The sequence below is a fragment of the Chrysoperla carnea genome, chromosome 3 (genome assembly GCF_905475395.1).
Source record: "Chrysoperla carnea chromosome 3, inChrCarn1.1, whole genome shotgun sequence".
In the NCBI taxonomy this organism is placed as follows: Eukaryota; Metazoa; Arthropoda; class Insecta; order Neuroptera; family Chrysopidae; genus Chrysoperla; species Chrysoperla carnea.
In genome coordinates this window covers 2,958,063-2,975,301 of record NC_058339.1, presented here as the reverse complement: position 1 = coordinate 2,975,301, position 17,239 = coordinate 2,958,063, and the positions used below count along the sequence as shown (strand labels likewise).

The window sequence follows — 17,239 nt, the reverse complement described above, 5'->3', positions numbered from 1 at the left end:
TATGGCTGTATAAACAATTAATTTGTTTTAAAAAAATTTCCCCCACTTTGAACGATGAGCAAGTTGAAAATTCGAATTCAGCGGGTCAAAATAGGTCGAAATACACTCCTTGTTCGGTTGGACCTGTAAATGTATACGAAACCTACTCAGTGTCTACACTATAGACGGAAAAATGGTTTTCGATATTCGTTTCGATTTCATCTCGCTCGAATTTTGAATCTTCAACAATAGGCATGTTGACTAATTTTTTTTTTTTCACTTCAGGTGAAGAAAACTGCTCATTGCACGGACAGAAAAGTGAAGTTGGTTTTTGAAAATCAAAAGTACGCAAAATATGAACGTTTAAAATTCCTAATTAAACAAAGAGTAAGATATAGATAAGTGACGTCATTGCTCGATATCACCATAGATATTAAATATAAAATACAAAATACTTGGTTTTGCTAAAAGAATGTATGATGATTTTGCTATATGAATGTATTTGAATGAAGGCAACAATCTTTGAATGCTTATAACTTCCTCGTTTTTTTATCACTCTTAATTTCTCTTTCGAATTTTGTCATGGTATCAAGTCTAGTTTAACATTTTTATGCGTATAACATTTTTATGCGTATTGAACATTTTTATCAGGCAACTATCGTATTGCCTTATAACATCTCGTATTAGTTAATCAGAAAGTGAAAATGCATTATTTAAATAGAAATATGTTTAAAAAAAAGTTTTGGTCTAAAATTTTGTTTTCTTTTCTAGGTCGGAAAAATTTTCTAATGCATTTTTCAACAAATTTTATCGTAAAATGCAGAGTTAATTAATAATGGTTAAAATGAAGAGCTTGTGTATTAAATTTATGTGTTTAGTTTTATGTATATATAATTATCCAATTGCGTATGGATACAAAAAAGATGAAATTCGTATCGGTGCGTATTACAAAATGCGTCACTCTATGAAGCCATTTCCTTTGATTTTTTTAAATTTTAATAAATAAATACTTAAAATTATCTGGTTTGGCTTTTGAGAGAAGCAAATCTTATTTTCAAATCTACATTTTTCCATTATTTCATCTTTTACTAAAATTTTATTCTAATCAAAAGCTGGATTATTTGATCAAATGTCCGAAGATCAGAATAAGATATTTCAATTAGCTGCTGAAGCAATTAATGAGCAACGAGCTGGCACTTTATCGCGAAATGAGGAAGAGCCTTCTGCTGTATTACCATGGCATGAACTAGTTGCAGATTCTTCAGTTATAGCTGATGATAACTTGTTTATGATTTCTCGAACAGGTAGGTTAATACTTATTCTTAATAATATTTTCTGTCAGTTCGCATTTATCGGGGAAGTTTTTGAATGAAATTTTTTGCACATCCACGATGGGTAACTGTCATTGAATAAAGCTTCATGTTTTCAAGATTTAAAAAAAAATGTTGCGAAATTACAGATTATTTCTTAAGTCTTGTTTTTAATATAATGCTTCAAAATAGATAACTTTTGGTGGGCTTAACTTAGACATATTCCGAACGTGAATGAAAGAATTACCAAGGAGTGCGAGCTTATCCGAACGCACCTATTTATAAAAAAATAAGTATACATATAAGTGTAAAACATTTGGAAAAGCACTTAGTTGTAGACATTTTAGTGAAGAATCACTTACAGCATTTGTTGGGTAATTATCAACTTATAAGAATAAGTGAGTGAAGCATCTCTCTCAAAAGGGTTGTTTTTGCAAATATATATATGGTCGTCATTAATTTAGTATTGCTAATTATTTTCAAGATAATAATAAATCAATTCCTTTTGATTCTTGATATTTTTTTAAGCAAATTAATTTTAATCAAAATCCTTTCATGGTCCGATGAAGTGGATTCTCTTGTATGGTGGAGTCTTTTTTCTCTTATATGTTGGCGTATGTTGGTGTTTTTTTAATAAAATAGACAAAATTTAGAAATAAAACTACTAGAATAGCCATAAAATTCATATTTCTTTTGTACAAAAGTTATTTTCCCCCCTATTTCGACCCTGCTCTGTCCGAATATGCCGGTTGCCCAAGCGAAATCTCGACCGGAAATGAGATATTCAAGATGGCTGCCAAGATGGTGCTGAAACTCGAAATCGGCGCTGTTAAGCCCCGTTTTGACTGAGGAATGCGCTCAAAATGTACAATTACACGTTTAAGAGCATGGGAAACTCAAAAATATACTTAAAAAAATTATAGGTTAGAATTTTTCAAGATGGCGATCAAGATTTAAAATTTGCGCTCTAACAACATTTAACTTAACTTTTAGTTCATGTTCAAAATATATGACAACACTTGGTGACACAAAAACGAAAGCTTACAGGAGCTTGCAGAAAAAATTGCTGTTGTGTCTACTCAGAATTGAGACTGGTGCGTTTACAGGGAGTATACACTTTTGCACACAGTTTTGCACACGGCACATTTGCTTTCCTACAGCTGCTGTTCTTCGTGTTACAAAGGCTCTCACAGTGATAAATAAGAGCTTCAAGGCACAACTTAGGCATAGAATCTAACGTCATGAGTTGACACACAAGTTGAACGCCAACAACGACCAGCCGCAGTCTTTAGGGGGGGGGGGGGGGGGTGTCCGCAGAGATGGCGTGGGAAGATGGGAATTCTTCTATATACAAACCTGAAATTATAAATAAATATATTAGATACCGTTGTTACCATTTTTTATGTAAATATCCAGGACGACTCAAAAAATGTTTGAAAAATTGTTTCATAAGACAGAGGAAACAAACTTACAACCACTTTTGACGTATCTAATACAATTTGACGACAAACGTCTCTACGTACTTTGTCGTCAAATTGTATTAGCGTCACTACGTAGGATGCAAAATACTTTCCAGTGCATGACAGTTACAAGCAACTTTCACCTGAAAAAATCAATCATCTAGAATGTTTTTGTGATTCAACGTCCAAACTTGCATCTGTTACAAAGATAAGCGCCTGGAAGTTTTTCTTCGAAAATTATAAACTACTGATCGGATTTGAATGCTCGCCACTGGATGAGAACAATGCCAAAAACGTAGAGACGTTTGTCGTCAAATTGTATCCGGTACGTCAAAAATGGTTTTAATGAACAATTTTATTTTTAGCTGTAAGAAAACCAGATCAGATGTGCTTCAGCTGCACTTCAAAATGTCATTGCCCAGTAAGTTGCCCTGAATATTTTCATGAAAGACGGTAAAAACGGTATTAAATGGTATCTAATATATTTATTTATAATTTCAGGTTTGTATATGGAAGAATTCCCATATTCCCAGGCCTTCTCTGCCCCCCCCCGAAAGACTGCTGTTGGGCGTTAATGATTCCATACCTAGTCCAGCCCAGCAGTTGTTATTTATCACTGTAAGAGCCTTTGTAGAAAAGCAAATGTGCGTAGAAAAGCAAATGTGCCGTATGTAAAAATGTGTACTCCCTAAAAACGCAGCTGTCTCAATTCTGGAGAGATACACCAGCAATTTGTCTGTAAGCTCCTATAAGGTTTCGTTTTTGTTTCACCAAGTATTATCTTATATTTTGTACTTAAATTAAAAGTTAATATGTATTTTCAAAAACGTATAATTACACATTTCGGACGCATTCCTAAGTTAAAGGGGGGCTTTACTGCCCCGATTTCGGCTTTCGGCACCATCTGGACGCCATCTTGAATATATCACTTCTGGTCGAGATTTCGGTTGGGCAACCGGCATATTCTGATTCAACAGGGTCGAAATAGGGGGTAGAGACCTTTTACAAAAAAGTAATGTGAAATGCTTCTAAAAGTTCGATTTTCTGAAATTATTACTAGTCTATAAAACATAGAAACGCATAGTTTACATATGAAGGATGATTTCAATATTGTAAAACTATAAATACACCAAATGACCCCGGTGATCTTCGTTTCATCTACAATTTATTTGATTATAGCTTTTGATCAGCGATTATTAAACTTCATTAGCTGCAGCTCCAATTCATTAATAGCTATACTATGTCTAGCCCGCTCGCTTAGCCTGCCCATTCATCACAAACCTTACTCCTATTTCTAAAACAATTAGACCTACCTCTTTCGACCGGGGAGGTCACTACCCTCGCATGCAGCTACATTTTATAAGTACTTATAATATGCTTGACTTCACTAAACAAAAAATTGGGTTCCTTTTTTTTACTTAAAAATAAAAGTAAGCCCATGTTAAAAAAACAAAGACTACCGCTCTATAGTCTTCACTTCCATTACCCTTACTTGTCCCCACTTTTGTTCAGCAGTTAACTACCCGCAATAGTAGTCAATAGCAGTTAACTACCCGCAATAGTAATTAATAGACGTCCGTTGGTCCGTCTGTCTTCCGAGTCGGGGGTACGTAAGTCTGTCTAATGTCCTGGTCAAGCTGGCTCCGTCCCTGCACCGCAGTGATGTGGAACCTCCTAAAAGAAAGAAAAAAAATAGGAAAAGAAAAAGAAACTTCAAGGGCTGTTACTTGAAGACAGTCTGATGCGATCTCAATGTACGAAGGGTGCCTATAATGACAGCCTTCTGCATAGAAGAGAGAAGGTGACGAAGATGAGACCTGCAGACCGGAACTTGAGATAGATTCGTCTCGAGAGTGGGACGAATTCCGCCTAGGCAACCGATAATGAGGACAACTATTTTGACTGAGTAGCCAGGGTGTAGTTGTCATAGTTCTTGTAAGAGATCAAGATATTTAGTACGTTTTTGCTCCTCCTTCGTGTCTATGTTCGTTTCTGCAGGCGCAGAAAACTCGATGACGTACATAGTCTTAGATGAGATATCCTGGAGCACTATATCAGGCTTAGTAGCAGAGAGCTGGCTGGTAGTTGGGAACGAGAAATTCCAGAAGATAATAAATTTCTCGTTCTTGACAAGAATGCTCCTTTACCCTGTAACTCATGATCACGCACGAGTACCATAAGAGGGTCAGAACTATTTATGACCTGACAAGCTATTCCTAAAACTACCCTATCATGTAGACATTCAACGGATAGGAGACCTCTACCTCTTTGCTGGCGTGGGAGGTAATTACGAGGTACAGAAGCACGTGGGTGCAAACTACGATTGGCGTTCATGAGTTTGCGAGTGCCTCTATCAAGTTCCTTAAGCTCCTCTATTGTCCATTTGATGGAACCAAAAGAATAGAGAAGGATGGGTATTGCAAGCATATTAGTAGCACGGATCTTATGGATCCCAGACAATTCTGATTGCCAGATTTGTCGAAGACGGTGCCTATACCTGCCACGAAGAGCTTCCTTGACAGTAGACACACCTTTAATGTGGTTTTTACCGACACCCAAATATGTGTAGAGCTCTTCTTCATCGAGATGTTTCACGATGCTTCCATCTGTGAGCTGCACGTCTGCATCGTAATCAGGGACACGACCCCGCTTACAATGAATGACGGCACATTTATCGAGTCCGAATTCCATGCCAATAGCCTTCGTGTACTGATGGGCAGCTTTGAGAGCTTGAGATAGACTGCTCTCAGAAGAAGCATAAAGTTTCAGGTCATCCATATAGAATAGATGAGTTACCTGATGCTTCCTATCTATCGGGATACCACAACGGCAACCAGTTTCTTCTCACAAGCGCAATGAAAGGGGCATAAGGGAGATGCAGAATAGATGCGGGCTAAGGCTGTCGCCTTGATAGACATCACGCTTATACGTTACCAGATCTGTTGAGACAGTACGTTTAACACATCTAATGGTAAACTTGGTCTTCCACAAAGGTAGCAGCTCTCCGATGCATCTGATGATTTCGGGGTGAATTTCCAAACATTTGAGCAGCACCAATAGAGGTTGGTGAGAGGTAGTGTCAAATGTTTTCCTATAATCCACTCAGGCCATACTCAGGTCGCGTTGATTTTGACGGGCGTCTTGACAGATACATCTATCAACAAGAAGATTATCTTTGCAACCTGATATACCTCGTTTTGAGCCGCGTTGCTCGTATATCATCTACCAAACCGGTTCTATGGTTATGAAGTTGGACACAGCATCCATGCCAGGCGCCGAATGATTCTTCTTGCCTTTGAAAGCAAGGGATACTATCAGCGGTAACAGATGTTAGGACCGCTTGTTCTGCTAGGCGCGCGTTTCAGAACCCTTTGAACAGTTTGATTGGTCTTATATTTTATCTACACTAGTCGACTTTTCATATAAATCTCGCCAGTAGCCATCGATTTGCTCTATTGAAGGTGGATTCTCGACGAGAGAAGGGGGTTTCGCAAATAAACGGGAAGAATTCGAAACAAAGATATGATTATTGTTTTGAAAACACGTCGATTTAGATTTCGAGGGGGTAGTTCAAAAATGGTATGTGATACATCATTTGAAAGGTCAAATTCTCTATTCAACCATGATAAAAAAGGAAATACTTCCTTTGATTCTTAATATTGACTACACAGAAGATGAAAGGTATGAAATCAATTATTATTACGGAACTTAAACTGTTGACTTAATTTACAGTCATCTTAAATTATTTTATGGCACATTCGAATTGGCCATCATTATTTGCTAGACCAAAATACATTTTGTTTTGGAACTTTGACGAATGTTGCATTATCGTGTTTTAGGGCAGCCATTGAAAAACAAATGCAACATTTTTTGGCATCACTACGGCTTTCTTCACTTATTTTGGCGAGTTTTTTTTTCTGGTTAAAAATAGTATTTGTTGCGGAAAAGACTTTCGAATAAGGAAGAATAACGTTTCTAAAAATTCTTATAAGAGGAAAAAATCGCTTAACAAATTGAACTAATTTTCGCTTACGGAGCTCAAAATGGTTGTTCTTGGAGACTGTGAAAAATGATATTTTTTGTATTCGACGCTAAATAGCTACAAATTACGCCACCCGCAAAAAAAAAAAATTAGACCCCTAGTCATTTTTAATGTCTATTCATGCTCGAAAGATGAGATTTTTGTAATTGCTGGGGAATTTTTCGAACCTAATAAGGTTATATGATAAACTTTTTTTTTCATCGCCAACTCCTTGAAAATGAAAAAAAAAAACACCCCCAACGACCACCCATTTACTTCTTTACAAGCTAAAAAGATGCGGTTTATTGCGTTCAACGTAGAATAACTGCAAATTCAGAGCTTAATCTGTACTCTACCCTCCGAAAATGATAATGTGGGACTTATCTATGCGAAGTTGAAATATTTAGGATCAATCTTTGCGCAGTACTATTATATGAGATCAAACTATGCGCACAACCAATATAAGATCTTAATGTGCGCAGTTGCAAAATATAAGGTTCTGAACATTATAGCATTTTAATTTTTTTTTTTAAATGAGCACTAGTAAATACAACAAACGCAAGCGCTCTCAGATACTGACGATACTGACGTACTCTCAGTGAAATTTCATAAAAGCATTAAGCATGAAATGTTTCGTTTTCATCCCCAATTATTCACTCAATACCTATACTCAGAAAATGTTAGTCTGTAAACTTATTTGTATTGATGCATTCAAAATTTGTAATTGAAGTTAATAAGCGTACGTGGAAAACATTTGATTCAGGTCAAATTTATTTTACATTTTATGATACATTTCAATCAAAACAAGAATCCGTCTGAACCTCTTTTTTTACAATCGGTTGAGAATCTTTTCTTGCAACTCATCCGTATTAAGACAAACTTTCTATCTATTTAAAAACAAAAGTTGTTATTTCGATTTTATTTTATTTCAGTTTGTGAATTACTGGAGAAAGGTATTGTTGGTTTATTTGGGCCAACTGCTGGTCTGTCATCTGGCTATGTACAATCAATGTGTGATTTAATGGAAATACCACATATAGAAACACGACGTGATCATTTACCGAATCGTGGTACATGTATGATAAATTTACATCCATATCCGCCAACGTTAGCTCGTGTATATTCCGATTTGGTACATGTAATGAAATGGACATCGTTTACAATTTTATATGACACGGATGAGAGTTTACCGCGTATTAATGCATTATTAAAATTATATGATCCAAAAGGTTACAGTGTTGTTGTACGAAAATTAGACATTTATAATGGTGATGGAAATATTAGGTAAAGTTATTCTTTAAAGACAGTCTATTGTCTGCTGTTTATATTAATCAAAAATCATTTATAGCATAATTAGTAGAAGCAAAGGGCAGAATCTTTACAACTATCGAAAGAATTTAACTTTCAACATCTTCGACAGGTGCAAACATGTTGCCCTTGCTTTCTTCGTATTACCCTGGTGAAATATTTTCTACTGATAGTCTAATTTAGTCTTGCAGTGTTCTAAAAAACCATTCCAGAAGAATTCCTTGTGGAAAAACGAAACTGTTAATAAGTCTGAATAGCAGTTCTGAAAGTTTCACTTTCTCATAAAAACTCTGAAAAAGTGTTATAAACTCTGAATAACTTTTAATAATACGTAATAAGTCGGAATAATTCCGAGATTTCGGACTCTGCCAGAAGAGTTATTCAAAGTTAATAAAACTTACTAAAAAGTTTTATAATAAGAGTTAGTAAGACTTGTTAAAAATTTAAAAGTTTTTTTTTTTAATTTTTGTGACTGTATAAAGAGTTAGTAAGACTTCTTAGTACTTTTAAAGAATTTCCTTTAAAAATATTTATTTGCGGTTGTATAAAGAGTTAATTTGAGTTTTTTAACTTTAAAACTTCCTGTTGGAATATTGTGCAGCTGAGAACAGAGATGACTGAAATTCTGATCTTTGGTAATATTTGTATTGCGAATAACATTCCTGTGTGCAAAAATTAATTTAATGCTGGATACTTAATTCTCTAGGGACAATTTTAAAATGTCTACGATGAGTAATGGATAGATCTCTTCCTCTTAGATAATTTAAAAAATTAATAAATTGAATCAGAAGGGCGCATTCAACATTTTGGGTTTGATCTTAGCTGTATATCCTAGAAGTCATGATAATTGATAATACCTAAGAAACAATATAATATACCTTAAATTTCATAAAACTAACTCCGCGAATAATACACAAAGATCTAACATAGTAGAAGGAAATAGTGATATTCTAGTTGAGATAGGCAAATATATACATATACAAGAGTTATGTAGCACATATTCGCTCCGTGCGTGAGTTTCATTTCCATGGTAACGATACACTACTTTAATTATAGAATTGTATGGATGCTCACAAATTTAAATAATTAATTATGATAATTTACATTTGAAAAATAATATTTGTGCAATTTCATTTCTTATTTTCACAATTTTTAATGCATTAAGTTTAATTAATTCGTGTTTTACAATAATTTTAATTTGACATTTCTATAACATTAACATGTAAAGAACTGCAAAATAGTAATAACAGCCCCCTTTAACGCCAAAATTTTTCACTGGAAGCGCTGGCATTGATTTTATTGTCCCTACCATGACTACGCACACTACGAATAAAAAAACGCTTAAATATAACGTGTAAACCATCGTTAGAAAAAAATAGTTTAATATAATAAAAAAAGTTAAAACGAGACACTTTTTGCTCCGAATAAGGTTATCCAATTTCCATAAAATCAAAATATTAATTCTAGTGTAGAAATTATCAGTTTAAAAAATAACTTTTAAAGTTTTAACAAGTCTTACTAACTCTTATTAACTTTTTAGTAAGTTTTATTAACTCTGAATAACTCTTCTGACAGAGTCCGAAATCTTGGAATTATTCCGACTTATTACGTCTTATTAAAAGTTATTAAGAGTTTATAATTTTTTAAAGAGTTTTTAACAGAAAGTAAAACTTTAAGAACTGTTATTCAGACTTATTTACAGTTTTGTTTTTCCACAAGGGATGAGTAAGATAAAAAAAATTTCCGAAAAGTATAAAGTGATGTAAAATATACTAAACAGCTTAAAGACTGCATTCTTACAAGTTTAGAGTCATTTCTATAATAGTTTTTCAGAATTACTGTAGGTTTTGTCATATTTAATATTTCTCGTAAGAAATATAAAAACTTGTTGGTAATTATTAAGAGTTTTTCTGACTTCTTTATTCGCTGTTAAATATTAGTTCTTTAATATAACTAATTAGTAAATATCAAAGTAAAAGGGAAAAAATAAATTCACCTTTGAAATTTTCCACAGTTCTTTATAAAATACCCACTTTTGAGGGGTAGCTGGAGCTTTTAATCAGTTTTTTACAAATTACAAAAAAAGTATGCATTTAATAAAAAAAAAATTGAAATAAAATTTCTAGCTAAAGTTCATTTTCGACTTTCTAGCTTCAAAATTGACCGAGATAAATAATTTTAAAATAGAATTTTTTTGCTCATTCAATCAAATGAAAGAAAGAATAAGAAATTCTGAAAAAGTCTTAGGAACTTTGAATTTCTCAACGTTTTCGGACTAGTCTAATTCAAAATTATTCAGAGTTCTAAATAATTTTTTAAAGTTTCTAAGACTTTTTCAGAGTTTCCTAAGAATTATTAAGACTTATTCTTTTTTCAAATATTTTTTCCGCAAGGGCATCTTGTAAACCGATAGAGATAGAACAAAAATTTAAAAATAAAAGTTATTTCTTATAAAAAAATTAAAAACTTTTATTTGAATCATTCTTTCGTGAACATCAATGTTTACGCGTGAGGGCGCAACTTAGGAAAAAATATTGGTGTCAATTTTCTCCAAAATTATTAAAAAAAGTGTGAAAATTTCAGGTCAACTTCAACTAGCGGTTTTGTGAATCATTCTAAAAAAAAATCCAGAAAATACTTGCGAAAATTTTGGAATTTTCGAAAATATTTTCCAGAATTTTTTGCCTATTCAATGAAATGAAAAAAAATTTATAAACCGTTAGAAATAGAACAAAACTTTAAATGTAAAAGTTATTTCTTATAAAAAGATAAACAATTTATGTTTGGAAAATTTTTTTCTAAACATCCCCTTTTACCCGTAAGGTCGTCTCAAAATTACTTTCAAAATTTTGAAATTTTCTGGAATATTTTTTTTCTAGAATTTTTCACATAGCCACTAAATGAATTTTTTTTATAAGGAATAACTTATATATTTAAACTTTTGTTCTATCTCTAACGGCTTACAAGATGGATACTTTTTCATATGATTGAATGAGCCAAAAAATTCTATTTTAAAATAGGCATATCTCGGTCAAATTTGTAGCTAGAAAGACTAAGAAAAAACAAAAATGTACAGAAATACTTCAGCTATAACTTTATTTGTACTTTCTTTTACTTACTGCATAGTTTCTTTTGTAATTTGTAAAAAACTAATTAAAACCACCTCAACTATCCCTCTATGACGGGGGTTAGGCAAGCCCCTGAAAGGTCGAATTTACGATCGAAGTTTTTATAAAATAATAAATAAACAACTGTGGAAAATTTCAAAGATGCATTAATTTTTTCCTTTTAAATATTTAGTTTAAAGGTACTAAATATTGAATACATTAAGGACCATAATTTCGAAAATGTAATTACGCTAAAATTCGTTCTACGTTAATTGGCAAACTAATCCCTGCCCTGGTGGAAAAAATATTTGAAGAAAGAATAAGAAATTCTGAAAAAGTCTTAGGAACTTTGAATTTCTCAACGTTTTCGGACTAGTCTAATTCAGAATTATTCAGAGTTCTTAATACTTTTTTAAAGTTTCTAAGACTTTTTCAGAGTTTCCTAAGAATTATTAAGACTTATTCTTTTTTAAGTCTAAGGAAGTCTTAGGAAACTCTGAAAAAGTCTTAGAAACTTTAAAAAAGTATTAAGAACTCTGAATTAGACTAGTCCGAAAACGTTGAGAAATTCAAAGTTCCTAAGACTTTTTCAGAATTTCTTAATCTTTCTTCAAATATTTTTTCCACCAGTGATATTTTCAATCATTTCAATCCTAAATGAACTCTAATCGATTTTTAGTGACTTCAAAGTTTACTTACAGTTTACTATAAATTTTCTCTTTGTGTGGATGTGACGAATCCAACATTGAATAGTCTGACTATTTAAAAAAACTTTGTGTTTGATGTATATTGGTGGAATACGAGGTTGAGTGATTAGCGGAATGTTCCCACGCCGAATAATAATAGTCGGATAAAGGAATACATAAAATAGGCATTCTTAGGGACTCCTAAATAACAACTTGCATCTCCTATTTCACCCTTTTAGGGGATGAATTTCGAAAAATTTTCTTATGTAGCATCTACAGTATAAAATCAACATCGTCTCGAAATTTGAAACTTCTATCAATAGCGATTTAGGCTGGGCGTCGATATATATCAGTCGCAACATTGCCTATTCTCTTCCAAATTATTCCCTCCCCCCCTCTGGAATGTTTCTGATTTTAAATACAAAAATAATCATTTTGAAAAAAAAAATCATAAAAATCGGAGCTTATTGAGGACTCCCGAATAAAAACAATCATTGATGCGACTATAACTTTAATTTCCAGATCTATTTTAAAAGAAGTCAAAGAAAATGGTGAGCGTTATTTTATCGTAGAAAGTGCGGGATATGATCTATTCAAAATATTAACACAAGCACAACAAGTGGGAATGATATCAGACCATTATCATTACATTATTACAACTTTGGATATGCATACCATCGATTTAGAACCATTTCAATATGGTGGTGCAAATATTACTGGGGTACGAATGATTGATCCAGAGGATGATGATGTTGAACAAGCTACAATGTTGTGGCGTGAATTTGAACAAAGACGTGGTGAGACACTAATAGAATCATTGGAAAAAGAGAAACTAACATTAGATAGCGCATTAATGTATGATGCGGTATTTATATTTGCCGAGGCTTTGCATCAATTAAATCAATCGAATAGCATAAGAACACGACCACTAGATTGTGATGAATTCGATAATTGGGAGCATGGATATAGTTTAATTAATTATATGAGAATGGTAAGTTCAGGGAATGGCTTAAGGCCGCATATAGCACAATTCAAATAAATACCTAAAAGAAAAAATTAAATGCATCTTTGAAATTTTACACAATTGTTTATTAGGTTGTAAAAACTTCATAAAAACAAGTAAAAACAAACCATTGACTAAGTTAATTGTATAAATACCATGTATGGACAGTGTTGAGGGCGCAATCGTTTAATTTTTGTCGTCACTTACTTAAGTAAAGAAAGATTTACACTCTTAGATAGCTACACATTCATAGTTGATATTCCCATATAATATATACTATAAAATTTGAACGTAATTTGCACTCTCGTGTGGAAACAGTGAAGTTGACCAAAAAATTTTTCAAACAAAAGTTGTTTATTTTTGTATAAGGAACATTTTTTAAATGTTAACTTTTGTTCTATCTCTAACGGTTTAAAAGATGGCTCTTACTTAGAACTCAATTTTTAAGTCTTAAGTTCGCTATAAAAATTTCAGCTTGATATATTTTTTCGTTTTTGAGCTATCGTGTTGACAGGCAGACGGACAGACAACCGGAAATGGACTAATTAGACTAATTAGGTAATTTTATGAACACCTATACCAAAATTTTCTTCAATATTTTTAAGCGTTACAAATTTGGGACTAAACTTAAGATACTATGATATATTTCATATGTATATAGTATAAAATGACGACCTCTCCGGGGCGAACCTAATCCCCTTTTTTGGGGGTAGTTGGGGGGTTTTAATCAGTTTTTTACAAATTACAAAAAAACTATGCATCAATTAAAAAAAAGTTCTGCATATGAAGCATCTGAAACTGAAGTATTTCTGCACATTTTTTTTTCGACTTTCTAGCTTCAAAGTCGACCGAGACGAGAAAATTTTAAAATGGAATATTTTTGCCCATTCAATCAAATTAAAAAGTATCAATCTTGTAAACCGCTAGAGATAGAACAAAAGTTTAAATGTAAAAGTTATTCCTTATAAAAAAATTAACAACTTTTAATTGAATCATTTTTCGTAAAAATCACTGTTTACCCGTGAGGGTGCAACTTAGGAAAAAAGGAAAAAAACTTTGGTGTCCAATTTCACCAAAACTATATAAAAAAAACTTTAAACAAAAAGAAAACCGACTTCAAAAGAAAAACTTTTCCAAAACAAATTAATACCCCTGGTGGAAAAAAATATTTGAAGAAAGAATAAGAAATTCTGAAAAAGTCTTAGGAACTTTGAATTTCTCAACGTTTTCGGACTAATCTAATTCAGAGTTATTCAGAGTTCTTAATACTTTTTTAAAGTTTCTAAGACTTTTTCAGAGTTTCCTGAGACTTGTTATTTTTTCAAATATTTTTTCCACCAGGGACGCACTAAAAAGTAAAAAAATAAAGATAATATAATGTAGTTCAAATTATTGTTATTTTTGGAGTCGGTGTCAGCCAAGGACACAATTCTGACAGAACAATTTGCTACATTACTTGGCTAACACCGACTCAAAAAAAAAAAAAAAAAAAAAAAAAAACAATAATTTTAACTAGGTACATTATATTATCGTTATATTTTTACTTTTTAGTGCATTTTAATTTATTTTGGAAAAATTTTTTGTCGGTTTTCTTTTTGTGAAAAGTTATTTTTTTTATATAGTTTTGGTGAAATTAGACACCAAAGTCAAAATTTTCGAAATTTTTGAAAGTATTTTAAAGAAATAACTTTTATATTGAAACTTTTGCTCTATCTCTAACGGTTTACAAGATGGTTTTTTTCATTTGATTGAATGAACAAAAAATTCTAGAAAATACTTTAAAAAATTTTCGAAAATTTCTAAATTTTTGCGAAAAGTATTTTTTTTTTGCGAAACACCCTTTTTTTATAAGAGAAAATGGACACCAAATTGCGTTTCCTAAGTTGCGCCCTCACGGATAAACAGTGATCTTGACGAAAAAATGATTCAAATAAAAGTTGTTAATTTTTTTATACGGAATAACTTTTACATTTAAACTTTTGTTCTATCTCTAACGGTTTACAAGATAGATACTTTTTAATTTGATTGAATGAGCAAAAATATTTTAAAATTGGCATATCTCGATCAATATTGAAGCTAGCAAGTCGAAAAAAAACGAAAATATGCAGAAATATTTCAACTGGAACTTTTACTTAAATTTTTTTTTATTTGATGCACTTTAATTTTTGATGGTGTTTTGAACAATTCTACCAACTTTGAGCTAGGTGCGAATTACGTATGAATTTCAGTATAATCTTGCGAATAAATATGAGGGACATTTGGGTCAAGTTCAAGTGTTTTGGGTAATAAAGTATCTTAACCGATATTAATACTCAACATATTGTAGGTAAACTGGAAAGGCCTATCCGGTATTCTCAAATTTGATCACCAAGGATTTCGTACCGACTTTATGTTACAAATTGTAGAATTAACATCCAACGGATTACAAAAAATTGGTACATGGAATTCAACAGAGGGGTTAAACATCACTCGCACACAAGTGGCTCATCATGAAAGCGAACAAGTAGCAAATTTTAAAAACAAAACTTTTCTTGTATTAACAGCGTTGGTTGGTATCGACCAATTGTGAAAAAATTCACCTAAAACTAAACCCGCTAATGTCCGAATGTATTTGTAGAGTAAACCTTATGGAATGTTAAAAGATTCAGCAGACAAATTAACTGGAAACGATCGATATGAAGGTTTTGGAATTGATTTAATTCATGAATTATCTTTAATGTTAGGATTTAATTACATATATGCTATACAAGAAGATAATAATTATGGATCGATAAATAAGAAGACCGGCGAATGGGAAGGAATGTTAAGAGAAGTTATGGATGGGGTTGGTATTCACTTAGGTTTGGGGGATATGATTTTCTATCCATGTTCAATTTTCATATTTGAATGCGTTGAAGACATTATTTTAAACTTAATTTCTTTGAAAAGAATTTTAAAAAGTAAAGTAAAGTGAGGAACAAACTCATAAAAAACCGAAATATTTTTTATTTTGAAACAAAACGAATTTGTTTTTTTTTTACATATAAGAACACATTTTTACGTATAGTACACTCGCTGAGAGGGTTTTCGTGTCCAGTTGAGGTCCACAAAAACTACCTTTGTTTTTCGACGTATTTTTATCTGCTAAATACGAAAATCAATGCCGTTTTCAGATGTTTATAACGACATTATACAATTTAATTATTTATAACGCAACCATTCATGTTAGGCAACGATTTTCGCAGTTTTAACTGTGAAAACAGATAATGTTACTCTCTAAAAGTAGCCCCTCGAAAGAATTTTTCAAAAATATTTATGAAAATAAATGTCATCCAAAAATTTCGAGATAATAGTTTTTATACATTTTCGCTTATATCTCGAGTTCTAATGAAAATAGGAAACTCTACGATGCCTTATTTTCAAAAGGTGTAAACATATTACTTAAGTATCACCCAAACCCTTGCGGAAATAAATCTGTTCTGGAAGTCATAATATTTACTTTCAAATTCAGAGAAAGAATATGTGAAGTAAAACTATCTCTGAATAAGTCAGAAAAAGTCTGGAAATATCAAATATATTATTAATCAATCATTTAATGACAGAAAATGGTAATAGATTAAGAATCTTTCGGAAGAAATATTCTGAGTTCTCCTATGAGACTTTTTCAGAGTTAATCAGAGATTTTATGAAATTTTAGTTAGCAAAATAAAGTAAGAGTAAGACTTTTTCTGAGTTTTTCAGAATTAATCAGTAAAATTAAAAACATTCCACATTTTCGAAAAATTAATTATTGAAGGTTTTACTTTCATCATTATTGAATACTAATAAAAAAAAGGAAAATAAAAATTTTCCAGGAAATTATTTGGAGTGTTCTGGCTTATTTATAACCACTCGCGAGAAACCATATTTACTGTACGTATATTCAATAAACATACAGTCAATACACATGATGTCGACATTTCTCTTGTGCGAATGACCATATATTTAATATAAAAATAAATTATTAAGTACATATGTAATAGGTAGAATAAATGTAAAGTGTAACATACTATGTATAATTAATTTTTATAAATATATTTTTCTTTTGCACAATAATATTGGTTTCTCTGCAGAGGTAATAAATAAATAAAAACAACTCTAAATAATTTCCTGGAAAATTTTTATTTTCCTTTTTTTTCTTTTGTTAGTATTCAATAATGATTAAAGTAAAACCTACAATAATTGATTTTTCGAAAATGTGGAATGTTTTTAATTTTACTGATTAATTCTGAAAAAGTCTTATTCTTATTTTATTTTTCTAAAAATATATAATAACTAAATTTTCATAAAATATCTGATTAACTCTGAAAGTCTTTTAGAAGAATAGGAATTTTTCTTCCGAAAGAG

At 31.8% G+C, this 17,239-nt stretch overlaps 1 protein-coding gene across 2 annotated transcripts in view; it reads left to right on the top strand.

Moving 5' to 3' along the window:
* Nucleotides 1-895: 895 nt before the first annotated feature.
* The window catches only part of LOC123294919 (glutamate receptor ionotropic, kainate 2-like), an 81,863-nt gene continuing 65,519 nt past the window's right edge, over nt 896-17,239 (top strand). For both annotated transcript variants that reach the window (XM_044876114.1, XM_044876115.1), the window contains exons 1-6: nt 896-917; nt 1,092-1,283; nt 7,703-8,054; nt 12,394-12,862; nt 15,201-15,422; nt 15,492-15,698. In XM_044876114.1, coding sequence (XP_044732049.1) covers nt 1,109-1,283; nt 7,703-8,054; nt 12,394-12,862; nt 15,201-15,422; nt 15,492-15,698 — 1,425 coding nt within the window. In that variant the 5' untranslated portion in view covers nt 896-917; nt 1,092-1,108. The remainder of the gene's footprint in view (nt 918-1,091; nt 1,284-7,702; nt 8,055-12,393; nt 12,863-15,200; nt 15,423-15,491; nt 15,699-17,239) is intronic.